The 25,870-nt window shown below is 32.3% G+C and overlaps 3 protein-coding genes and 1 long non-coding RNA gene across 11 annotated transcripts; 3 read left to right on the top strand and 1 right to left on the bottom strand.

Moving 5' to 3' along the window:
* Positions 1-2,756: 2,756 nt before the first annotated feature.
* LOC148268683 (uncharacterized) lies at positions 2,757-4,676 on the top strand. The gene is made up of 2 exons (XR_015816706.1): positions 2,757-3,077; positions 4,462-4,676. It is a non-coding gene; the product is annotated as an uncharacterized LOC148268683 (long non-coding RNA).
* Positions 4,677-11,609: 6,933 nt separating this feature from the next.
* HSPRO2 (Hs1pro-1_N and Hs1pro-1_C domain-containing protein) lies at positions 11,610-13,421 on the top strand. The gene has a single exon (XM_022048386.2). It carries the CDS (start codon positions 11,736-11,738, stop codon positions 13,176-13,178), a length of 1,443 nt encoding a protein of 480 aa, XP_021904078.1. The 5' UTR covers positions 11,610-11,735; the 3' UTR covers positions 13,179-13,421.
* Positions 13,422-15,085: 1,664 nt separating this feature from the next.
* On the top strand, positions 15,086-18,059 carry LOC110819290 (uncharacterized). Of its 7 annotated transcripts, none has more exons than XM_088212837.1 (5): positions 15,086-15,244; positions 15,588-15,655; positions 15,751-15,863; positions 16,074-17,387; positions 17,595-18,059. In XM_088212837.1, exons 4-5 carry the CDS (start codon positions 16,087-16,089, stop codon positions 17,836-17,838), a joined length of 1,545 nt encoding a protein of 514 aa, XP_088068963.1. In that variant the 5' UTR covers positions 15,086-15,244; positions 15,588-15,655; positions 15,751-15,863; positions 16,074-16,086; the 3' UTR covers positions 17,839-18,059. The 7 variants fall into 7 exon arrangements, with proteins under 7 accessions (XP_088068963.1, XP_088068959.1, XP_088068961.1 ...); XM_088212833.1 differs by having other exon boundaries at positions 15,742-15,863; XM_088212834.1 differs by lacking the exon at positions 15,086-15,244 and adding an exon at positions 15,424-15,437 and having other exon boundaries at positions 15,742-15,863.
* A 1,039-nt stretch (positions 18,060-19,098) lies between these two features.
* Positions 19,099-24,845, bottom strand: EPC1 (Nucleotide-diphospho-sugar transferases superfamily protein). 2 transcript variants are annotated; one of them, XM_022048526.2, is made up of 6 exons: positions 24,370-24,845; positions 21,824-22,220; positions 20,622-20,785; positions 20,460-20,530; positions 19,682-19,720; positions 19,527-19,586 (listed from the first exon to the last, which is right to left on the bottom strand). In XM_022048526.2, exons 1-5 carry the CDS (start codon positions 24,567-24,569, stop codon positions 19,710-19,712), a joined length of 843 nt encoding a protein of 280 aa, XP_021904218.1. In that variant the 5' UTR covers positions 24,570-24,845; the 3' UTR covers positions 19,527-19,586; positions 19,682-19,709. The 2 variants fall into 2 exon arrangements, with proteins under 2 accessions (XP_021904217.1, XP_021904218.1); XM_022048525.2 differs by lacking the exon at positions 19,682-19,720 and having other exon boundaries at positions 19,099-19,586; positions 24,370-24,844.
* Between the last annotated feature and the right edge of the window lie 1,025 nt (positions 24,846-25,870).

Below are 25,870 nucleotides of genomic sequence, written 5' to 3'. Positions count from 1 at the left end.
GATAAAGTGAAATCGCACTAGAAAATGGTGCGGATGTACAAAATGGTGTTTTGGCCACCAGACTCTGATCTTCTTCTCCAGCGTTACTCTGTCGCGCGCAACTCATCTTCCTCTCTCCTTATTCTTGCTTTATTGTCGATCGGGAACGATTTGGGCGTGCCACCACTATTGCCATTGTAAGGATCCGAAACTTAAAAGGAAATAAAGTTATGAATTGAATGCAGAAACGAAATAAAATAGTTTAGGATTTACATTCCTTACACACTAATTTAGAATGCCCAATAGGGCTACAAGAATGTCCCTTCTAAAAAAAATTATGAAAATCAAGAAAATAAACAAAAAGTCAATAACTGAGTATTCTAGAACGTCTTTCACTAGCTTTTGAAGGGAGTCCGGGTGGTGAAATATTCACAACTCTCTTATTGATCGGGATCTGGGTATATTCCTCTTGATTTAAAATAATTAATGAAAGGGTCTTGGTCCGAGCCCGGGTATTACAACTATCTTCTCCTTTTTCTCCTTTTTCTTCGTATTCTTCTCTCTCTCTCTCTCTCTCTCTCTCTCTCTCTCTCTCTCTCTCTCTCTCTCTCTCTTTCTCTCCTCTCTCTCTCTTCCTCTTATAAGCAGGAACAAGAAGATTCTTCCACGCCTCGCCTCCTCTTTCTCCGATGAGCTTCAGAGAGTCTACACCTCCTCTTCTTTTCCTTTTTGAACATGCCTCTGCAACTCCCCCATTTTTTTTCTTTTCTTTTCATCAAAACGACGTCATTTTAATGCTCTCAAAATGAAGTTGTTTCCACCTCCCTTTTTTTCTTTTCTTCATATCAAAACAACGTCCTTTTTGGGGTTTCCTAAAATGATGTCGTTTTGACTTTTTCTGTTTTAAGAACATATGGGTTACATCTTAACCACTAAGCAACTGTATTATTATTGATATACTAATTGCCACTTGAGTCGAAAGTTCTTTTTTCATCATATTATTATTATCATTATGATATGCTACTACACAAGTAGTTTACACATATGATAGGTTAGTTCTCTTAAATAGAGCTTATTCTCTCCTACTAATAAAACCTAGCTAATACCATTTAATCAGCCCAATATAAGGGGCATCAAAAGCTCATTTTGTCATCCTAGATCACTATTAAAACAGGTTCTTATATAAGAATCTCCATATAGACTAGACGAACTTATCCATTTACTACCTATCCCATATGTTGCTCTACTGGTGCAGGGGGACTTAATTTCCTAGCAGAGTGTAACAAAACAATATAAAATGCATGTTAAAGTTAAGATCATAGCGAGATTGCACGTATCTAAAAACAAAAAGAAAAGTGAGCATAATACATCTTTGATACTATCGAACCCTAACCCTAAATAATATTCCTTTCTGAAAATGAAAGGATATGTTGAGAGTTTATATTTTTGAAAGGCACAAAATACTCTGGTGTAGAATCTTCCACAAGAGTTTCACTAGAATGTCTCATAATTAGTCTCACTGCATTAGCCTCAACCCTAACCCTTACTTTCCTTATGACATAAAAGATGATTCAATTGAGTACTTATTCTTGGACTATCATCTAATTAAAACCATATTGCTAACATCAAGTTCGGGGATAGTTATCAACTATACTCTTAAGAGTGTTATTAAAGATTTGCTCAAGTTGGCTTAAGTAGCAAAAAATAAAACATGAAACAAGGTCGAATATGGAAACACATTTTCCTTAATGCCTCAATCATGGTGGATTTACTATACCTATTGTGGGAACAAATGGAAATATGGGAATCTAATTGCTCATTCTAGTGCTTGCATTTTTTTATTCTTAACTAATTGTTTTCTCATATATCGAAAGCTATTATGTGTATCATCCCTAAATCCATTAATCTACAGCTAAATCTAATTATAGGGTTTAAATTTATTTATGATTCTCTGGTTATAAGCCAAGGTGTCTTTATAATTGTTGTCTTGCACGATGCAGCTAATAACAATTTTGTTGCTTAGGGAAAGTTTGTTGATTTTGCAAATTCTCTCATCGTAAATTCTAAGGCTATACTCCTTGCAACCACTTTGAAGAAACTATAACTCAACAAAAATCTAAAAATCTGTAATGATTCAACCCTCGTGATCGCCCCACTAGTGGATAATATAGAGACCCCTAACTAGTATGTTGAACATATTGTATTTATTTTATATTTATTTATTTTTATAATGTTTATGGCTTTTAATAAATTAATAATAAGGAAAAAAATAGACGATTCATATAGTAGAAATTATTTTTCTATATTAATTATTTGACGTGGTACATATATAATTCAAAATTAAATTCTCATACAAAGTATATGTACTAATTATTTACCATGGAAACAACCAATTTCTTCTTCTAAATTTTTTAATCTCATAATCTGGAATAATTACTTATCAGCCACTTGTAAATCAACCCTCAAATTAATTAATTCTTTCTTCTTAAAAGTTTTACTTTCATGAATTTGATATTTGTCTTTCCTATCCCTTTGTAATTATATGTTATTAGTATTTCTTAATAAATTTCACAATATTTCCTTCGTATATATGATATCTTATTGAATTTTTATTGCATCATTAAAGTTAGTTCATAATATCATTGTGAAATTGGTTATCAAAATTGTAATAACTGAGAAAGAGAGAGATATATGTATATATATATATATATATATATATATATAAAGAAACAAATAAATGAATAAAATAAAGGAGAGAGGGAATAGTGAAATGGAGAGTATAGATTATATTAGTGGAAAAGAAATGGACGACTAGGATCCGTACAGATGGGGAGAGGGGATAGACGGCCAGGATGTGTGGTAGGTGGAGTATAAAAAGGGAAGGAAAAGAAGAAAAAAAAGAAGGAAAAGGAAAAGGAAAAAAAAAGAAAGAAAAATAGAGGAAAGAAAAAGGGAGAACGGGAAAGGGAAGAAGGAAGTTGGTGATGGAAGATTCAAAGAGAGAGGAAGTCGGAAAGGGAAGAAACGAGAAGAGTGAGCTGAAGAAGGAGGAAAGCGACTGTGCAAGCTACGGAAGTGCGGAAAAATGGAGACCGGAGGTATGGTGACTTAAATATTGAATATAGAATGATGAAATTTGAATTTATTTCTGTAAATACTGAAGGAAGATATAAACAGTAAAGGAAATGGAAATTTGGAACTAGTGATTGATGAAATCAGAAAGGGGAGGGAGATTGCAGGTGGTGGAACAGTCGGTTGATGTTGTGAGTGAAGGGAGATGGAGGAAGTCACGAGGGAAGAGACCGATAGTTACGGAGAGGTGTCGTCGAGACAGAGTGATGAACTAGAACAAGAAGTAGAGGAAATGAGAAATGGAAGAGTGAAGGCAAGGTTTCGGTTATAGTGAGAGGAAGGAAAGAAAAAGAAACAGAGGAAGTGAGAAACGAGAGAGGGAAGATAAGGTTTCGGTTATGGTTAGAGGATTTGGGACGGTGAGTAAATAGGTGTAAGAGAATCCGTGGGAGGAGAGGCGGTGTGCTGTGAGAGGTTGATGATGATAGAGAGAAGGGTGTAGGGAGCCGAGGGACATAAAGAGAAGAACTGAGAGGGACAGAGAGTAGAATGGTTAGAAGGAGTAACAGTGATAGATGAAATGCAGGGTGAGGTGAGTGGAAGGAAAAAGGGGATTGGGATGAAAGTTAGGGAGCAGTGAGCATGTGCATGTAGGGGTTACGTGTGTGAGTATTTGGTATGGATATGTGTTTGTGTAGGTGCGTTTGGTGTGTATGTGTGTTTGTATAGGTGTGTTTTGTGTGTATATGTGTTTGTGTAGGTGTGTTTTGTGTGTTTGTGTGGGTGCGTATTAGGGTCTATTATTTAAATATGCTTATAGATTGGAGAACTGCATTGTAAGGTTGATTGTTTGTTAATAACTGAAGTTGGAATGATAGGTGTGTGGGTTAAGTATGCGTGTAAGTGGGGTATATGGATTATGGACGGGGTGTAGTGACAGTAGCGTTGGTTAGGGGGAAGGGACGTCGATATTGGTTGTCGTCACTTAGAAATGGTAAGTCGATCGCCGATAGTGGTGATGCCTGCGAGTTGTCATATTAGTGTCGAGTGGAGTCTCCAATGTTGGTGACGAAAGAAAACAGTAATGTTGTGTGTGTGAGTGGCTAGTTAGGGGTAGAGCGGTGGAAAAGTAAAGAGCGGTCGCCGATACTAGTGACGGATGGGGATTACAGTGTGGGTGAGTGGTTAGGTCAGGGCCGAGGGGAGGGTATCAAGGGGTGACCACACCTGGACGTGGTAGTACAATAGAGGTAGATGAGTAGTATTAGGGTTGGGGGTAGGAAGGAAGCATGATTAAGGCAACGTGAAAGGAAACATAGGACAATAGGTTTGTGATTGAGTTTTCATACTATATTTGAAATTTAAATTTACCATACTGAGTTATATGTACTCATTCTCTATTACTTACAGATGAAGTAGAACTGGAGACGGGATCGGAGTTGCAGGTTTTCGAACCTAGCATATAGAGGAGATGGAGCATGATTTACTACTGGTAGGACGAGATAGTTATGTGTTTGGTAAGAGTGTAAACCATATGTAAAAACAATGGTTATGTAATTCATAAGCTACTATGTTGATATGCTTGCGGTTGAGAGTTTCTATAAAAACAGAGTAATTTGTTGCAATACTTTCTTTTAGTTGTGTAATCGATTTAAAATGAGATACGAATGTTCTGTATACTAATTTATTTGAGACAACACCGCCGAAAAAGAAAAAAAAAACGGGGCGTTACAAAAATTTTATAATATAGTTATGTTTACAACTATAGATCGCTAAAAAAATGTTAGTATAGTATGATATAAAACTCATACTACCGCTATTGGATTGGAAAATTATAAATTTTTTATATAAAAAATTGATGTCTTGAGTTTCAATCCTACACTTTATATATGTGTTAAGAAAATTACATAAAATTGAAAAATAATTTCTTTCATATAAAAATTTAATTTTTTTTTGCAATTTTATTCATGACCAATAAATCATCTTTAAATAAATATTTTTAAAATTTTGCTCTAAAAAATTATTATGTGCTCCAAAAATAGAAATGAGTTAGAAGACTCGGTAAATGAAATTGTCCATTTTAAATTTTGTTTTCATATTTTTTAATTTGATTAAAATTTATAATAAAGTCATCGTATTTAAATGATAAAATAAACTATCCAACCCAATTAATTAATTAATTAAAATACGTTTTGTTTTTAAAGAAAATTTAAAGCTAATTGACTAAAATTGATTAAGAAACATATTATATGATTCAATTGGATGTTATGTCTATCCACAACGAAAGAAGCCGTCACGCCGAACCTTCAACACTTAACCTTCAACGTTTCATTACAATAAATATTACAGACAATTAAAAAATATATTTTTTTTCTTGAATTAAGTTCTATAAATCTTGTACCTTTGAACAAAAAAATAATTTATTTAAATATTTAATTAAATTTAGCTTTATTATATTAAAGTGAATAGCAAAGATTAACTTGAAATTTGCGTAAAGTTTACGAAAGTTTGTAATTTATCTATAAAATTTGAATCATTTTATTTATCTATCGGTTCAAACTATTAAACTATATTAGTACGTAATATAATTTTATATTGATGCACAATAAAATATATATATATATATATAATTTCACGAAATTACAAAAAATTGAACTCCAAACTTCAAGCTATATATATATAATAAAAGGTTTGAGTAATTAATACTTATGACTATGCATGCATGTTTTTTTAATTGGATTTTAATAAACAGTATTTGAAATAATTACATTTCGATATCAATTATATAAAGATAATATGATAATTTAATAAGATTATTATGCAAGAAGGTAAATGGTAAGGTTGAGAAGTAAAATAGTAATAACCCACGCATGTTTGGTGATATAATTAGACTAATGCTTTCAGTAATTTAACTTTTAAGCTTTCTCATTAAGATTACTTGAATATCAAATTATCAATTCATTATAATACTTGGTTGGTCGGTCTAAGCATGGATTTAAAATTATCTTTTTGTCTTTTATTAATTCAGATTCTCTTTAAAACATACCATGAGTAAGAAATATATATATATATATATATATATACACATACGTATAACTCAAGTATAACAGTAACGAACACCTCATGTAGAAATATTATTGAAAAAGGTAAATTAGTCATTATGAATAAATAATTAAATTTTAAGTTTACATTACGTAGGGATTATAATTTTAGAAGAATTATATTAAAAATAATATAAATATTAACAAAGTGAAAAACAAAAACAAAAAATTGATTAAAATATAAGCAAAATTAATATATATAAATATATATTAAAAATAAAAAAAGTACCACGTGAATAAAATGTGCAAAATTCTTCCGGGTAAATTTTGAACACACTCATCTACTATTTCACTAGACTATTACAATAATTGTTAATTATGATGTTATTTAATTAAAGATTAAAACATTATTAAAAAGGCCCTAGTGAATATAATTGATTTTATTATTGATTATTATATGATAACGACATGAATATATACATAATTTAAATATTTTACTTGACGTAAGGGTTAATTTTTTATTATAAAATAAATATAAATACAACAAACGATAGTAAATAATCAGGTATGTAGGTAAGTAATTGATTGTCTCAAAACAATTTCTCTTTGCTACGAAATTATTTCATTTAGCAATAATATCTATACTTTAATTAAAAGAAAATTTATTTTTTACATCTTGTTTTTATATTAAACTATGTTAAGTAATCAAGTTTACTATCTTATTATTAAAAAATTATAAATTCACGACAAACGGTTGAATAACTTTTTTTATGTAAAAAATTATATTTTATGTTAAAAATTAATTTTGCATGTATAATTATTTTTACTTTATTATAATTTAAATGATGTGATGTATTTTTATTACATTTGAGTATTTTTTTTTATCATTTTATATGAAATTATTAATTTTTTAAAAAAATATATTAACACGTTTCTATATTTATAAACATAAATAAAATGATAAAATTAAAAATACAAGAGGCATTTGTTGCAACTATAATTTTTGCTGTGAGTTTTAATAATTTTATTAAAATAGTTATTCACTAAGAATAAAAAAATTATTTGGTATTTACTAAAAATATCTACATAATATTTTCACCAGTTTAGGAAAATAGAAAATATAAATTTGATGAAAATTATTTTTGAAATTATAATTATAAATTTTTATTAAAAATAAAATTATTATTAAAATAATTATTCACTACATAATATTTTAACTTTGTCTTTTGTAAAGAACATATTTTAATTATAAAAATACTTTAAAAACACAAAAAGGAAAGTGCAACATTATTCCAAATGAACCTTAATTAATAATCTCAAGTAAAATAATGTACATATCTTACATTATCATAATAAGTGTAATGATGAATCATAACAAGGTCAAATTATATAGTATAAAACTATAGTCTACCTTAAAATTAAAGTAAAGTTAAAAAAAGATTATTTTTATTATCTTTTTAATATTTTAATTTATCATAAATTTTGTATGATTTTATCAACATACTAACGGATTAAGTTATTAACCTTAATGAATCAATCATTATAGATCAGTTACTAATGATTCATAATAATATATTTATAAAATAATAAAATTTATATTTTCAATAATATTGAATTTATAATTTTAAAATAAAATTTAATGATCTATCAGTAATAATTATGATGATTAAATGATATTTAGTTAATGACAATAAAAAAAATTAATTAAATATGAATGAAATCCAAAGCAAATGATAAACAAGATATTTGATTATATCTAAAAAAAAATTAATTTAGTGTGCTACAATGTCGGTAATTTATTAGTCCTTTATTGTGTTAGGTTTACAAACTATATTCCACTAATCACTTAAAAAAATTATTTATTATAGTCAATATTTATTTTATCTTATATGGTATTTTTTATTTTTAATCTTTTAGAATAATTCACGGGGTCAATATTAATTTTTTTTTATATTTTAACAATAGTTTTAATTAATAAATGTAATTAATTTATTAAAATAAATCAAATATTTATTTAAAACAAAAAGAATAGTATTGCATTTTATCGTAATTAATTATAAATTTTAGAAACTTTCACGATTTATAATTTATGTTATAAAAACGTCAAATGCTTATTAACACCTAAATTTAAAAAATAAATAGATGTAAAATCAAATAATAAAATATTATTTCAATAAGATAAAATTCGTATATATTGCTCTGAAACATTCTATCCTTGCGCACCCAGTAAGGCATCCATCCACAATAAATTCTTTATTCTTCCTTATCTACAGCTGAATTTATTTATTTATTTAAAAAAAAAACGGATAATTCATAAATGTGGCAAAAAAATAAATAAAAATGGATAATTGAGGGAATGGGTGGGTCCTCCGTCGGTAAACAATATAAACATGGTGGGGTCCAGTGGTTTGCCATAAAACATGCTTCCTTGCTAGGAAACCTGTGATAGCTCCCAATTTGACTCCCTTCGAAGTCAAAAAAAAATTAAAAGTAAAATAACAACTTTCTCGAAGCGGCGATTTAAACTAAAAACTAAAACGATGACGTTTATTCAGCTTTGCGGCGGCTCATAAATGTATTATGTAAATATAAATTATTGAATCCCCTGGCGCATAACCACTCGCCAAACGTGCAAGCCAATCAAACCGTCATTCGATTGAAGTTTCTCCACGTGGCAGCATATCGGGAGCTCGCTTGGCACCGCCAGGGGAGGTTAATAGGGCCACGTGGAAGATGACAGGTGGGGTAGATGACAGTAGGTGGTTCAAATGAAAGACATGCCACGTGTTTTGTTAGGGTGCGTGAGATCACGTGCCGAGCCGCGTGGTTGGTTGGTTGGTTGGTTTGAGGAGGAGGCCAGCGGCCTAGTTGGAGAGCACTACGCCGGAGTGGGCGCCTGATGGGCAATCAACTGGCGACACGTGGGCCAATTAATGGCGGTGCAGATTTCCCAAATTTAAGCGGCTTACACGGAGGTTTTTCTTTTTAAAAAAAAAGTCTAACAAGTGAAGCTCCTTTAGCCACCTTTGAAAATTGGTCTTAAAAGAAAATAGATAAATTATTAATTGCGGAAATCAGACAAGATGGAAAGGGAAGATGCTTATCTACAATTGAAAAATTTTCAACAAAATTCTAAAAAATAAATTATTATATAATTTTTTCGTAAATATTGTGATAAATAATTTACATTTATTACGTCATAGTGTAGTCATTTTTTTTTTAAATGAGAGGAATACCATTAAGTCAATTTTTAGTACGAACGTGTAGGATTAATAATATAAATATAAATATAAATATAAATGTTTAATTTTTATTAAAAATTTGTAATTAATTAAACGTCAAAGTTTTCAGCATAAAATTCAATTTTTTTTTTCAATTTATTTAAAAGTTAATTATTTATATTAAAACTATACAATTTTTGAAGTTTGGACCGACTTACCAACTAATGCTTAAAAATATTATTTTGAACTCAAAATATTATCTTTCCAATAAAATATTATATAACATTAATGATAGCATATGAATTTTTTAAATGGTAATTTCATATAGAATAATGAAAAATTAGACATTCTGATACAAAAGTTAATTATAATTTAATAATACTTGAAATTGTTATACAGAAATCATTGCAAATTTTGTGGTTTGTGGGTTATTGTTAAATTTGTAAAATAAGAATATCAAAATATATTTGATCTATTATAATAATAAATAAAAAGATTAATTTGAGTCATTCCAGCAGCTTCTAGTTTGTGCTAAAATTGTCTGTTACTTGATGTTAATGGTCGCAATCTACAGTTGCCGTTACCAAAAACTTCAATGAAACGTAGTAGGCCGGCGTCGTTTTCCCTACAAGCATGGAACAGAATTTGCAATTCCTTGATTCCCTTAAACAGACAATGGCACAGCCCGTAATTTTGTTGAAAATAAAATTAATAATTAATTTTTTTAAATAACTATTTTATTTATTTTAATTAAAAAAAAAAACGGATAAGCATTTCTTAATTTGACCACGAGGATAAGTTGTCACGTCAAGGGAAGCATCCTAGGTGGAAATCAGAGCAAACGAACAAAATATGCAAACTGCAGAGTTCCATTATGCGGTACGATCTGCTGCAAGTTGTGTTATTTGCAACCTTTACGGATTTTTTACTAGTAATTGGATATTTAGGATAACATTTACTTTGCAAATTGATTAGCTACTTAATTAAAACTATGCCATAATTTATTATTGGTTGTATATAATTTATTTATTATTTATTGTACTATAATTGATATACATGTATATTAAATAATTAATAAACGTATAAATTTATTTAAAAAATTCTAATTATATATACACGTTAGTCTTATCTACTCACCTAAAGCAATGCAAATAAAATAAGTGTAACATTTTTTTAAAAAAGTAATTTAATAATTAAATACTATTTTTTTTATTTTTAATTTCATGATAGTTTGTTAAGGTGAGATGATTCAATTTATTTAATAGGTACATTCCCTTGATTTCATATAGTAATTTTTTAATTTGATATGGATATAGGTTATATTATATATATATATATTTTTTTTCTATTTTTTTCCTTTTATGCTCTAAATTATAATTAGCAAGGTAATATAAATATTTTATTACTTTAGTAATATTGTACATAGCATAACTACTCTACAATTATACTAAAATCAAAATATTTAGTTAAAAAATAGTTAGGATAATTTATTAAATTAATTTATAAATGTTGGCATTTGTTTTAAATTGATTATTAATACTTTATTCATTACAATATAATTCATAATCTTTTTGTTTAATTCAATTTATTGACAGAAAAAGATTAAAATAATTAGATCATATTTTTATACTTTATAATGATTAATTTAATTACTAAATTAATAATAATAATGATAAAATAAAATATTTTATTAATTTATAAACTTAATTAATTAATTAAAATTATTTTTTCAAAATATTCAAACATAACACAATAAATCTAGGCTTTCAATTAAAAAATAACAATAATTTTGACGTTAAAAATATTACAATAAAATTAAAATAAATATTAAAATTTGGAGACTAATATGATAATTAATTAATTAACTAAGTAATTATAGTTAAAAGAAAAAGTTATTAAAGTTTACATAAAATTAAAATTATATAACACAGACAGAATCAATGAAAGAAGAAAGAGGTACGAACGCAATTAAACGACACGTGTCGTTAGATGAGTGGAGAATGAACGAAGACCTCAAAGCAAGCGAAGGCACTAGATACGCTTCCATCGCGGACTTTAATTGAACCAAAAACAAACAACGACCAGGGTCCAACTTTGGAACCGTTCCACATACACGCCTAACCACCACTGCACTTTCCTTCTCTTTATTTCAATTGGATAAGCTCCATGTGCCTCTCTACTCTATCAACACTAATTTTATTTTTTTATTTTTATTTTTCAACACTGCTGCGACTTTCAAATTCCTCGTCCCCTTTCCACACGCCTTTTCCTCCTATATATACCCCTTTCCCTCATCTCTCTCTAATCAACAAAATCATAACCTAAAAATACGAAAATCTAAATATCCATTTCCATTTCCATTTCCATTTTCAGTTTCAGCGATAACAAAAAAAAAAAAAAACCAAGAAAGTAGCTAGCAGCCATGGTGGATTTGGATTGGAAAGCGAAGATGGTTTCTCCTGATATCCCAAACAAGTCTCCCAAGCTCTCTAACAAGCTCCACGTATCTATTCCGACGTCGTTTAGCCTCTCCATGGCTTCTCCCGCTTCCGCTTCCGCTCCGGCTTGTTCCGCTTACGATTATTATCTTCGCCTTCCGGAGTTGAGGAAGCTTTGGAGGGTGAAGGAATTTCCGGAGTGGGAGAGCGAGTCGATTGTCAAGCCGGCTTTGCAGGCTTTAGAGATTACTTTTAGGTTCGTGTCGATTGTGTTGTCGGATCCGTTGCCATATGTCAACCGGAGAGAGTGGAAGCGGCGACTCGAGTCGCTGGCCACCAGACAGATCGAGCTTGTCGCGGAGATCTGTGAGAACGATGTGGCTACCGGAAGAGGCGGTGCGGCTCCGATTGCCGATGTAAGCTCTTCGAGCGGGGTGTTGGAGAGGGATGGTAGCTCGGCAGAGGTTTGGAAGCTTGGCGGTGGCGCGGAGAAGACGACGTTCGTGAACCGAACCAGCGAGGCTAGCTTGCTTCCTCGTCTTGCCACGTGGCGGAAATCCGAGGACATAGCACAGAAGATCTTGTACTCCATTGAGTGCGAGATGAAGAGATGTCCGTACACCCTCGGGCTAGGGGAACCGAACCTTGCCGGCAAGCCGAGCCTGGAATACGACGCCGTTTGCCGGCCTAACGAACTACATGCCCTGAAAAGAAATCCTTACGACCACGTAAAGAACCACGAGAACCAAAAGCTATACACCACACACCAGATCCTGGAGTCGTGGATCCAGGCGTCGAAGGAGCTACTAGAACGCATTGTTAGGCGAATCGAGAAGAAGGAATTCAAAGAAGCCGCCAACGACTGCTACCTGCTGGAGAGGATCTGGATGCTTCTCGCCGATATCGAAGACCTCCACCTGTTGATGGACCCTGAAGATTTCCTAAAGCTGAAGAATCAGTTACAGATAAAGTCCCTATCTCAAAACGAAGCGTTTTGTTTCAGATCGGTAGGTTTGGTTGAAATTACCAAACTGTCCAAGGAGCTGAAGCACAAGGTGCCTTTCGTCTTGGGGGTGGAGGTGGACCCCACGGGTGGGCCCAGAATTCAGGAGGCGGCCATGGAACTCTATAGAGAGAAGAGGGAGCCGGAGAAGATCCATCTTCTTCAAGGGTTGCAAGCTATAGAGGCGGCTTTGAAGAGGTTCTTCTTCGCATACAAGGAGGTCTTGACGGTTGTTATGGGGAGCTTGGAGGCCAACGCAAGCAGAATCCTGGTGAATTCGGAGTCGTGCGACTCACTGAGTCAGATTTTCCTCGAGCCCACTTACTACCCTAGCCTGGACGCCGCCAAGACCTTCCTCGGTGAGTACTGGGGTCACGAACCCGGGGTGGAGAAGCGGAATCCGAGGAATCACCGAGTCGGTTGATAAGCGCATTCGAATTAAGATGGAGAGACAGTTTAGATGGGGAAAAATTAGAAAAAAAAAAAAAGAAAACAAAAACAAAACAAAGGAATTATTATTATTGTTATTCTTTATTAAAGATTTTTACTTTAAAAAAAAATTATAATTATCTGTACAATTGGAGGAAAAGATTGATGTAAAATTTTTGAAATATAATTGGCGTGTTATTGAATTAAAATTAATTAAATTAAACATGGATTATTCGGCGACTGCTGGCATTTGAAGTGTTCAATTCATCAAATCCACAAATTTGAAATTAAAATTTTGAATACATAAAAAAAAGTTGACTGCTTAAACAAAAAAAAAAAAAAAAGGACGAAATTTAAACATTAGAAATCGAGTTCAAAAATTCATTTTCGAACTCTGGTCTTTCTGCAAATTTAAAACTATAAGCCCCTGAATCAATAATTACACCAGTCCCAAATTTGTTTCATAATTTTGTGTTATGTTAAAAAATCTAAATATTTGAATTGGAAGAAACTATATATTCCCTTTTTCTCTGGTGATACAAAAAATAAAATTTGTATTTTACATGAAGAGTGAAGCTACAAAGAAAGTCGAACGTTGAAAATGCAAATAAAATCAAATTTTATTTGGAAAAAAATACAAGACAAATTTTCCATACTCCTCGTCAATATTTTTCCATAACCTATCATTTTTACGTTACGTAAAATTAGCCACCATCCGTACATAATAAAATACAAGATATGAGAAACAATGTATAATTTTTTTTTAGAGAATAAATAGACAGTGTATATTTTGTTGGGAGAAGGAATTAATTATTAAAACCGACTTGATCCTTAATTCTTAAAAAAAAAAAAAAAAAAATCCAATTTGATTCAAATTGAAATTTAAATATGCCTGTGATAATAAAATCAAAACTCCACCTGTAAATTATCCGTACCCTGTATACATGTGTAAAGATTCAACTTACCTGGTACACACACACACATCTATTATATTGGCTGTATTAGATTAGATGGTCTGACTTGGTTTTGTATTATCTTCAACGGACAAGCTGTATATCCTCATAGTTTTCTTCCAGAAAGTTCTTTCTTGATAGAAAATTTATTCACTACCAGTTTTTATTCCGGTTGATTATCAAGGTTGACGACTCTTTTTTTAAAATAAATAAATAAATAAAGAAAAAGCAAGAGAAATTTCATCATAAACAGTAAGGGTTTAATGGTGTAATTTGTAAAAAGAAAAAAAAAAAGTCAAATATTCAACGAATCATAAGTTTAGTCATCGTGATTTGATTTAATTACAGTTTGAATTTCTTAATATTTTTATTTTAATTTTTGGTCATTTTTATCATGAAATTATTAAATTCTTATGTTATTATCTTTTATTTATTTATTTTTTAATTTTAATTTATTTAGCATTAAGAGTCATGTGGGCTTTCGATTTAAATTTAGTGATTTTGAATAATTAATTCCATTTCTAACAACCTTTGATATTTCTTAGCCCATCAAACTGCTAAAATTCTGATGGGCTTACACTAATGGGCCCTTTTTAAGCCCGCCACGTGTCATGACAAACCTCTTAAAGTTCGTTCTTCCCGCGTCTCGCAGCAAAAGACCCCGTCAATTGCGCCTTCTATTATGTGGACAGGGAAAGTGCGCCGTGACACAACTTACAGCACCGACCAACCCAAGCCGATTGAGATCACACCGTATCAATCTCTGCGAACGCCACGTGGCGTCCTAATTTAGACTATGGCTATATCTGTCGGGAGATGACAGACGCGGTCTCTGCTCCTAAGCTAACCCGCAAAACCATGAAAGGCTACGGCCAATAGACTCAGAAACTCAAAAAAAAAAAAAAAAAAAAAGAAAATTAAAAATAGGCTTCCCATTAAAAAATAAAAATTAAATTTATCTTTTTGTTTGTTTTGGAATTTTCTAAAAAACCAGGAGAGAGATCATTTTTAGAAAATAAAAGGGATTGATTGTCTGTTCTATAAAAAAGAAACAAGAATGTTTTAATAGCACAATCGAGATTGTTCTTCTTTGCATGTGTAAGCTCTGGTAAGCCTTTCTCAATCTCTTTTTTTTCTCTAATAATGTGGTTTATGTAACCCTTTTGAATCTTTTTACTGGGTATTTTTTCTCTTTTTATTTTGTTTATTTGGGTATTTTTCTATTCATTTATTCATGATAATATGATACTTTCTTATATATATATATATATGTATGTATGTATATATATGTGTAAGCTCTGGTAGGCTTTTTTCAATCTCTTTTTTCTTCTAGCAATGAATGTTGTTTTATCTTACCCTTCTGAATTCTTTTTAAGGGGTATTTTTCTATTCCTTCATTCCTGATAATATGATATTTTCTTGAATATATGTTTATATTGATATATATGTAGATATGTGATGTGAAAGTTGGAGCAAAAGCTCACATGTAGAGAGATGAAGATATTTTGACTTTTGATGGGTACATTACATAATATATGTGTTTATATTTTTATTGGATATTTTTCTTTTTTATTTTCTTGAACATTTATGTATGTTGATGTGAAGATGAAGCAGAAGTTCACATGTAGAGAGATGAAGATATTTTGACTTTGATGGGGTTGCTTATACATTATACGTGTAGGAGTATACTTTTATCCATGTATAAAGATCTGCATTGAAAGCAAGTGGTAAATTCTAGACCTTTCTAAGATTTCCCTATTTTAAGATTTAATGGAAAGTAGGACTGGTGTTCATGGGTTTCATGAGATTTTCTTACCTATAATTTCACCAACTTTTTCCTTCAATTTCTCACTTTACCTGTTTGGTTCATCTTCTCTCCTTTAAAAGGTTTTCAGGTTTTTTCTTAGTTTCACTGATTCCTCTGCAAAAATATGCAGACTAGTACATGATATGCAGAGTTTACAGCACATGGTTCCTCATTACCTTTCTTGTCCTCAAAGATCAGTTTATGAAATTTCCTCTCTGTTATTTCCAAGTCCAAGACAGAACAATCAAGTTTTTGTTAATGGTTTGATTCATAAATCCAGCTTCTTTAGATCAAGCACGTTTATAGGTTGTTATCGTCTTCATCATAATCTGAGAAATGTGGTTTGCAAGGCGAGATTCAATGAGTTCCCCAATGAAGATTCATCAAAGGGTATTGAAGATTTGTCACAAAGATTTTATATTAATGAAAAGTTCTTGAACCAGTTTTCCCCGCCAAGGTTCGATTTCCTTGATCCAAGTTCGTTTGGGATTAGTATGTGGTACACACCTGAATGGCCTGAAGACGATGAGATTGACAAAGTCATCATTGAAAGCAAGGCAAACAGCCTTGAGATTCCTGTTTCATTGAGGATGATCAGGAGGAAGCAGAAATATCAGGAGGGTTTTTCCGAGAACATTACAGTGAAGGATTTCAATTGCTGCTCGGCGAAAAAGGCTTTCTCTTCAATGGTGTTCATCATCAGAGAGCTTCAAAGCCATGCTTTACAAATAAGAGAAGACACCTGTTCTTCGGATTTGGAGGGGATTGTGAAGAAGATGCAGAGAGAAATGAATGCTTCATTTGTCTGGTTATTTCAACAAGTGTTCTCAAGAACACCTATTCTCATGGTTCATGTCATGATTCTCTTGGCTAATTTCACAATCCATTCCTTGGCTAATCAGACCTTGGTTGTAGCTAATCAACCAAGCACAATCTCTAACAAAACTATATCAGAGGAGAAGATGATTTTGAAGGAAATCAAGAATCAAAACCAACCAAATATTGAACCCTCCTCAGCCGAGAAGTCAGCTTTTTCATCCTCCAGCGCAGGCAATAACAGTGAGGGAGAAAGTTTAGGTGAAATTGACATTGCAACTAGAGACGGAGATTCGCATCTAAACAATCCATTGCCATCAATTCAATTCCCCAATCAGATTTTACAGGCTCCTATGCATGTCCTAGAGGAAGGGGAAAAAGCATTGTGGAACTCCGTTGTGGAGGAAGCTTCAAGGCTGCAATCTGAATCGAGAGACGATATTCTCAATCATCAGACAGTGCAGCAGTTTGTTTCACCATTCACCGTACAGATGGAACCGGATGATTATGAAGAATACTTCAGAACAGACCTTATGTATCAGATGGGTTTGGCAAAGGAGCCTAATAATCCACTTCTGCTACTGAATTATGCACAATTTCTCAATCTTGTAGCTAAAGACCATGACAGGTAAAAGATTTTCACTTTGTCTTGTTGAACTCATGCAGCTTTATTATCCTTTTCTGCTAATATGACACCTTAATAAGTTACAACTAAGTTTAACAGTACTTGAAAAAATCAAATTAAAATAGATACTCATACATTCGCCCAATTGAAACAAAAATTGGGTCATTTTTTTCACTTTCGAGATCTATCCTGATTCGATCTATGTTTCAGGGCGGAGGAGTGCTTCAAGCGAGCAATCCAGTTGGAACTACCAGACCCAGAAGCATTGAGTCTATACGCAGACTTCTTATGGAGAGTGAGGGATGAGCTGTGGGATGCAGAAGAGACATACCAGCAAGCAATGGAGGCTGCACCCAAGAACCCTTATTATACATCAAAATATGCAAATTTCCTTTGGAGCACTGGTGGGGAAGAAACCTGTTTCCCTCCTGTACCTATAAATCAAATTGCTTGATTTTGCAGTAGATAGAGATAGGCAGCATAAAAAGAAATGGAGCAATGCCCCATTAGAGTCCCAGTAACATTATAAATCCACATGGAATTGTACAGTTTTCTGGGTTTTTTGTATGAGTTTGTAGTGGTTGTGCTAAGCCATGTAAACACATGGAGATGTAAGTATACGGGTGATATGGTTAGTTTATGTATTGAATGCAAAAACTGACTCATTTCTCATCATCTTCTTGTTTTTTTTTTAATTTTTCTAAGTATAAATGGTCTCTTATTAATTAAATTATCAAATATTTATGCTCTGTTAGGTATCTCTTGAATGACAATCAATTAATCTACTTGATAATTACACTGTTATTAATTTTCTCTCTCTTTAACCATGCTTGGGCATAATTTAATCCAAATTTTTTAAATTACAAATGATTTTATAAATTAAACTAGGCTATATTTAAAATAATTTAAAATTTGTAATGCATTTTATTTGCAAATCTACAGTATTTCAAGTAGGGATGATAATCATAAAATTTTAAATGTATTATTGTAGTTTCACATGAAATATAATCTAAAGTCAGTTTTTATTATTTTTAATAGAATTTATGTTATTTTTCAATTAAAGAAAACATAAATCTTACAAAGAAATTTAAAATTTTTTATGAAATATTTACCTCGCCGGATGGATCAGTCTCCCTCTTTTTTTCCCCCCTTCGGATGTAAAATAAACACAGAGGACAGAAGCTAATATCAACCCTAGAATGAACACATGGGAAAGAATCTAAGATCCAACATTCATTCACTCACTCGAGTCTACGTTTGGAACTAAATAATTCTGTTTCTAGGATTCCTTTTAGAATTTATATACTTCAATTATCTAGAGGTGAAAATTCTTCACAAAATTATAAAAAAAAAAAAAATGAGTTACCTTGAATTTTTAAATAAAATTGAAACAAATAAGTCAAAATTTATAAAATTTAAAATGAATAATCTTAATTCCACTTAAAATCTCGATTCTACTTGAAATTGTTGCATCATTGGATCTGATAAGAGTTATAAAATCCTAAACAATTTCAAGGAACTATTTTCCTCCCTGCACAGTTCCAGGAAAAAATGTGAAATTTCATGAATTCTAAGCTTATATGTTTCCCTTTTCCATGATTTCATGATGAGGACCATATATTTCCGTCACTCCATCATCATAAATAAATAACTTTTAACTACAAATCAAACAAGTGCAGCAATAATACCTCTAGCCAACTAAAACGAGATGTCGTCAATAAATAATCTGGCTAATCTACCATTACATAACAAAATTCTATCCAAGAAACAAGACCACAGAGCACAGTGTCGTCATCTTGATCTAATCGTGGGTGTGAAAAGATTATATCGTTTCCTCGGTGCTTACATGCTAAAAGTACAAGAAATTAGTCTACACAGATGCTCTAAATAATCTCGATTTTCCAGACAAAAATTAACTCCCATGTAAAAAAGTCCTCATATCATACAGATCTCAAGAACCAAAAAGAATCAGAATGTCTCCACTGATTTAACAAAAATACAGGAAGTCTAGCTATTGAAACGTAGTAGAGAAGCTACAGTATTACCAAAACCAAGCGCTTCGACTATCAACAGCCTTCACAGAAGTAGACACCAAGGGCATTCGTCCAAACTCGTCAACGAATCGGTTAACGCACTGAGTCCTTTTCTCATTATGACCTCCCAAGCTACTAATTCCAGTTGATCCAATCTCAAATATTTTACCTGCAATTACAGCACCCAGAATGCTTTTGAAATAGACTAAAAGAATTAGAGGAAATTTTATTTAAAAGAAAATTATGATGCTCATTTACACGTACAAAAGATAGTGGCAATTCACGGTGAATGCTATCTACTAACTGTAATAAATGGCATAAATCCAGTTAAGTACAAAAATTATCCTTCAATCTTGAACAAAGTGAGAGGTAATCAATCACACATCAGCCCAGATAAATGGTCATGGATTTAAAAGCCACCAAGTCAGGTTCAAGATTTGGAATAGAATTATATAATTTTAAGTTAGGTGACAAAAAAACCAGACCATAGTTTCTGACAAGCACAAGGCATTCAGCACATTAACCACCTATAATCCGAACAAAGCAACCTAGGTTTCTGTGCATAAGTTGAATGATGCAAGGCCACGTGAGCATCCATAACAGTGATCAAATCTGTGAATAGATTGCATTGGACCATATCAGGCGAAGTATGCTGCCTGGTAAAAAGAGTATCACATATATCTAAATGCTTCTTCCATAAAAAGGTTCTAAGGCCTTGGCGGTGCTCAGGTGCTTACATGAAACATTATTCTCATGTCCTATGGGGATGACATCTTGAATCATTATAATTCATAATACAACTTACTCTCATATATAAGGCCTCAAAACCCAGTAAAAAAAATCACCAAGATAGTTCAGTAACAGTTATACTCCTGAAATCAGGTTTGTGAAAGACAATATAAAAATGCAATATAAGGTATCATTTTTTACTCATCCGTTTATTACCTTAATTCCTGCTAGATGATGAAATAAAGCACAATGAATATTGTGATAGAACCAAAATGGTGCCCAGTTATGTAATTCTGTGAGATCTTTTGCTTACCTTTCACCCAGATTGGGGGAGCACCAGTAGCATTTGCAACAAGAAAAGACATTGCAATATCTTCACAGTTCCTAGTGAATCCCATTGAAACTTTAGTGAACAGCTTGACAGTCAAAAACACATAAGAAATGGCGAGCAATAATCAGTCAAGATGATAGAAACCTGTTTCTTGATACATATTCCTTAATTGATGCTGGCATCTCATTTGTGTAAAGGCTCAGGTACTTCCTGTGGAAGAAGGCAGCCTTGGAGAGTACCATGCTGTATGTCCCCGTCCACCAAACAGACCACCATCCACCATAGATGAAGTGTTCCCCATTGCCTTTCTGCATAAGATAAGATTGTGATGTTAACAGGCATTATCAAGCAATATGCATAAATGGCCTGAATGCAAGTATTAAAACAAAGTGTTTTAAGAGTCAGGTTTCCTCACATAACATCCACAAACTCAGCTAAATGCATCACTAACTCTTTTGTTTGTTTGTGTTACAAGTGCAAATTGTCATTTCAATTCCTGTGCTCTTCATCATGCTACAACTAATCCAAAGGTTCTTTTGTTGTAATAGTCCTAAAACTCAAAAAAAATTATTTCAATACGTGATCTTTTTGTGCAATTGTAAATATTTTGACAGAAAATAACATAAATTCTCCCTTTTTCTCCCTATACTTTTGTCTATGCAGTTTGAAGCTCTAAAAGTTAAGAATTAACTTTCATAACTTTACCAATAACAAATAGTTTGTTCCGTTTAAACCATATAGATGATAATAACATATACAAGTAAGAAAAGAGGCACGGACTAACCATTTTTTGGAATTTCCTCAATTCATAGTTCTAAATAGAAACATTGTGTTTCTAAATAATTTTTTTCTACTACCATACAAGACAGAAAGAACTTTTTCTGTTATGTAAACAATTTCATTAAAAAAGTTCTTGGAGTCAAACAAAACCCGTAATTTAGAGACTAAATTAGTAATTTGCCCTAGTTATAAGAAGCAATATAATTTTAAGGAGCCATAAATGTCATGGGCTCATAAAAGGCAGTCACTTCATAGTGGTCTATGAAATTTGAGAATATTAAAAAACTCATTGCACTCTTTTCTAGTTGTGTCCCAATTCAATAATCTAAACACATGCATCATTGACCATATTATAGAGAACCAAAAGGCAAATAATGAGGCAAGTAGTCAATGATCAATAAGCATATTTGGCATGTGATCCTTCTGATAGTTTATTATAGAGAAGCCATACAAAGGGAAGCAAAATGAAAATCATTTCACTAGGTTTTCAGTGACGGTGTGCTAAATTAGCTCTGAATGATACAATGTCAGAAATAGAAATAAGCAAAATTGAGCTAACAGCATACCGATTTATCAACCCAATGGATACGTGGAACAAATCCAACCATTGCATCTGGAGCACTTTGCCAAACATCAAAAGCTAACTCCACTGTGGAGCAGGGAAATATAATATCATCATCAATGGAAAAAACAGAATCTGTCTTCAAATCCTTGATTTCTTTGAATCTGTTGTTCAAACTGTCTTCTTCATTGATATCGAACCTCAAGTCAATTTTCTGCCTACCTCTGGAGTTTAACTGTGCAGCATGGTTGAGGAACTCTTTAAGAGAATCTGATGGAGGGTTAGGCTCACTCCAAACAATATGTATAGACTCGAGTCTGCCACATGATGAATAATGAGAAATGGACTGCTTCAAGAGATCATATCTCTTCCATGTGTTCATCAAAATTGTATATCCTTTCCTGTATATGATGTGCAATCCATCATGAAAATGCAACCGAAATGCTGTAATATAAGGATCAATAATATGCAACAATAAGAAAGAAAAAAATATGGCTGTTAAAAGTACTGCTATTTGAACCATGCTTGATCAAGATAAGAACAAATTAGAAAAATCCATCAACCATACAACCACACATTTACTATATCAACCGAGAACTAACCATATGTAAGGATTGACTTAGAGAAAGCGCAAGGTGGCTAGCTGAAAGAAAATAGGAAAAATACCATCAAGCAGTAACTGGTTTACTCAAGGAGAACCAAACTTTAAATCAGTAACTGAATTAGCAGGAGGGCAGGCTAGAAGTATTCTGGCACAGCTAGTAGTATTTTCATTCTTGTTATTTCCATTCGGCCATCTGGAGTTGCAATTTGGTTATTTAGTTATTGTACAAATCTCAGTAGCTATGGATGTACTTATGTAGTAGGGCATATCAGAAAAATCATCAAAAATCTAATGAGAAACCTCTGAACCTTCAATGAATTTCCTCTCCTTATTCTTTCATTTCTTTCCTCTTCTATTCTTCACTCTGCCAACCCTATTTTCTTCTCTCTACGCAAACACACAACATACTCATAGTCAGGTCTATGTCTAAGGCTCCTGACACCATCTGGCTCCATAAAAGTCATGCTTATCATAGAGGAAACAATAATTCAAAAATAATTATCCAAGGAAGGCAATTCCTAAGATTTTACTTCTTTTTTTTTTTTGTTCTTTGGGGTGGCGGGTTTGGAGGGAGTTAAGAGAAGGTATCGAACATTTTAAGAACATAGGGCAGGTTAGCTTATATTCAAAAACTGTGGAGCCTATGACCATCAAGGTATCACCTCAAGTACTTGCTTGTAGATATTGCTAAATTATCCTCTCGAACAAGGAATTTATTTCGTTTTAGGTATTAATATTTAGCTCACCTCCTTGAGATGCATGCCCATAGGGACTGATCATATTTCTTCCTTGGCAGAAAATGATTGGCGAGCGGTGGTAAAACAATAATAATCAGATTCAATATAGTAGGATCCTGAAATTCTCTGAATATACCGACACATTTAAAGGAACAAAATGCCTAGACTAATTTCTTTTTTTCCTCATTTTAGTATTAACATTTAGCTCACCTCCCTTGAGATGCATAACTAAAGGGAGTGACCTTATTTCTTCCTTGGCAGAAAATGATTAGTGACAAGCACTAGTGAAAAACCATAATAATCAGATTCAATAAAAACCCAAAAATTCTTTAACTATACCAACCTGTTTGGAGGAGCAAAGTGCCTAGACTAATTTCTTTCCTTCCTCATTAATAAGATTTCTAAACTAAACTTCTCCCCTATAAAAATCAGAACTCATAGACTAAACCGCCATTTTGTTGGACATAATGCACCACAGAATTCCTTAAAAAGAAATTAATAAATAACTCCTAGAAGATGAGCATCTGCACAGAAGTACAAAGACCACTGAAAGAAACTACTAATAGGGATTCACTTTCTCCTTAAAAAAAGAACATATCCTTTGATCAAATAAGCTATACTTAATTACATATATATATATAGTTCACCAAAACTACATTTATCTAATTTTCAATTTCTTGTTATAAAATAAAATTTTCTTTCACATCATAAAGTGTTTATGAGCACAACTTTTAACTATGGCAGACCTCCTTAATAAAGAGTAAAGGCTAAGAAAGTGAAGTTCATTTACCTTTAACAAACAACTACGAAAAAGGATAGTCCACTTAGTGGTTTAGATTCTGAATTAAGCAAGCGCTAATGCATTAATTACTACACAAAATATTTAAAACGGATTATTTCCCTTTAGTTCAAGAATTAATACAGACTCTAACGGAAAGTTTCCGTACTAAATCAACATTAGACTTCGCCTCCTGTACCAAAACTTTATTTCCTTCCCTTTAAAAATGAGATCTAAATTATGTTACCGTAAGGCTTTAAGTTCCTAATTTTCCTCCATTAGGACAAAAACATTACGTAAGAATCTAAATAACTATAAAATTCATCAAATAATTAAATATTTATCAACTAATTGACATTTAAAAAGAAAACATAGCAGATAACAATATATACGTGATTTGCTTGTGAACGTAACTAAGAACTGCAACGCACCGCGGTTTAGAGAACCGATCGAGGGACACGGCGTGATCGGCCCATCCCATAAAAGACGCCGCACGAGTGGCGAGCGCGAGAAGAGTGAAAGCGATGCAGCAGCAGAGCAGAATCTTGATCTTCACCGATCCAATGGCCGAGATGGCGAGTTGCCGGATCCTCTGTACACCACGACGGTGGATCAACAAGCTCCCTCTCATCACCTTTTTGTCCACTTTTATTTTCCGTCTTTAATTCTCAAATTCAGAGAAGGATAAAGAGGGAAAAAATAGAAAATTAGATAATTAATAACAAAACAGAGACTCGGTAGTGACTCAGCCAATAAAGCTGATCCGCCCGAGTCACCGCCGTTTCATGGACGAGTCGAACCGAACGAAGTTCTCATACAGTTACCGTCTCCGTTTACGTACAAACGCAGACGGAGAGAGTCATTTGGAGGGGGGAGGGTGATGGGGGAAGACAGAGAAATGTTACAATGCGGTGAAGGTGTAGTAGATGTGAGAGACGAAGAGACATGGTGGGCCCATGATACGTGTTGGATTTCCATTGGCTCTTACTCGACGCTGATGTCATCGACCTGGCCATCATCAGCCTTCGCTCTTCGTTAATCACGAATCAAAAGGGCTCGTACAGTGAGTTAATCAGACAAGGCACCGTTTGATTTTTCTCGCGTTTGTTTTTAGCCGCCTGATGAACTTACCGATTCACCTTTGAAATTTTAGTGGCCGTTAAACTTGGTTTGCAACGGTTGTGAGCCGGCTTCTGGACCCACACTATTTAATTCTATTAGTTGAGTTTATTCAATTTAAATTATTATTATAAAATATTTAGATAAGTCATTTTTATTTATTTACAAGTTATAATTTTAAAGATAAATAAACAAAATTTGTTTCCATGTGAAAATAATTATATTTTTACATAATTTGATCTCGAAATAAATATTTTTGTAGCTACCTAATATTTTGAAAAATGTTTTATTTTTAACTATTTTATTTATGTAGTATATATATGACAATAAAGTTTGAAAATTATATTTTGAATATTACACTTCAATTTCATTCAAAATATTTAATTTTGAATTGATCCTTCCAACTTCGATTCACCAACTATGTTTTGATGATGAACTAATATTTTTATATAATAATAATAATAAGTGTCAATTGCAGATATTGAATTATGGGTCTAATTTAATTGGGCCTTCTTTTAGTCAAGCAAGAAGTTGGATCAATTAACGTGGCCCCAAAAATAGTTCGTGACCAAAATAAGACAAATAAATATTTGTGAGAACAAAAATCTCATTCAATTATAGCTGTTTGGCAAATTGGAATAGAAAGCAACGGTCACCTAAAAAAAGAAAAACAATAAATAGAATATAGAGAATATTACCGTAAATATAAATATAAGATCAAACATGTTTATTATAATTAATTAACTTTGTAACTATTAAAATATTACTTTTGACTATAACTATTAAATGCTAAGGCGATTCACCCAAAGAATT

This window comes from Carica papaya, chromosome 2 (genome assembly GCF_054855325.1).
Source record: "Carica papaya isolate Zhongbai chromosome 2, ASM5485532v1, whole genome shotgun sequence".
Taxonomy (NCBI): Eukaryota; Viridiplantae; Streptophyta; class Magnoliopsida; order Brassicales; family Caricaceae; genus Carica; species Carica papaya.
This window is presented reverse-complemented; position numbering and strand designations above follow the sequence as displayed.

Bases quoted from the DNA above. Each gene is read 5' to 3' on its own strand.
- LOC110819290 (XM_022048422.2), top strand. From the start codon at position 16,087: ATGCAGAGTTTACAGCACATGGTTCCTCATTACCTTTCTTGTCCTCAA. The intron at 17,388-17,594 runs GTAAAAGATTTT...TCTATGTTTCAG, and splicing joins GTAGCTAAAGACCATGACAG to GGCGGAGGAGTGCTTCAAGC.
- HSPRO2 (XM_022048386.2), top strand. From the start codon at position 11,736: ATGGTGGATTTGGATTGGAAAGCGAAGATGGTTTCTCCTGATATCCCA.
- EPC1 (XM_022048525.2), bottom strand. From the start codon at position 24,569: ATGAGAGGGAGCTTGTTGATCCACCGTCGTGGTGTACAGAGGATCCGG. The intron at 20,786-21,823 runs GTATGCTGTTAG...TATCTTATGCAG, and splicing joins TCCATTGGGTTGATAAATCG to AAAGGCAATGGGGAACACTT. The intron at 19,587-20,459 runs GTAAGCAAAAGA...CTGTAATTGCAG, and splicing joins TCCCCCAATCTGGGTGAAAG to GTAAAATATTTGAGATTGGA.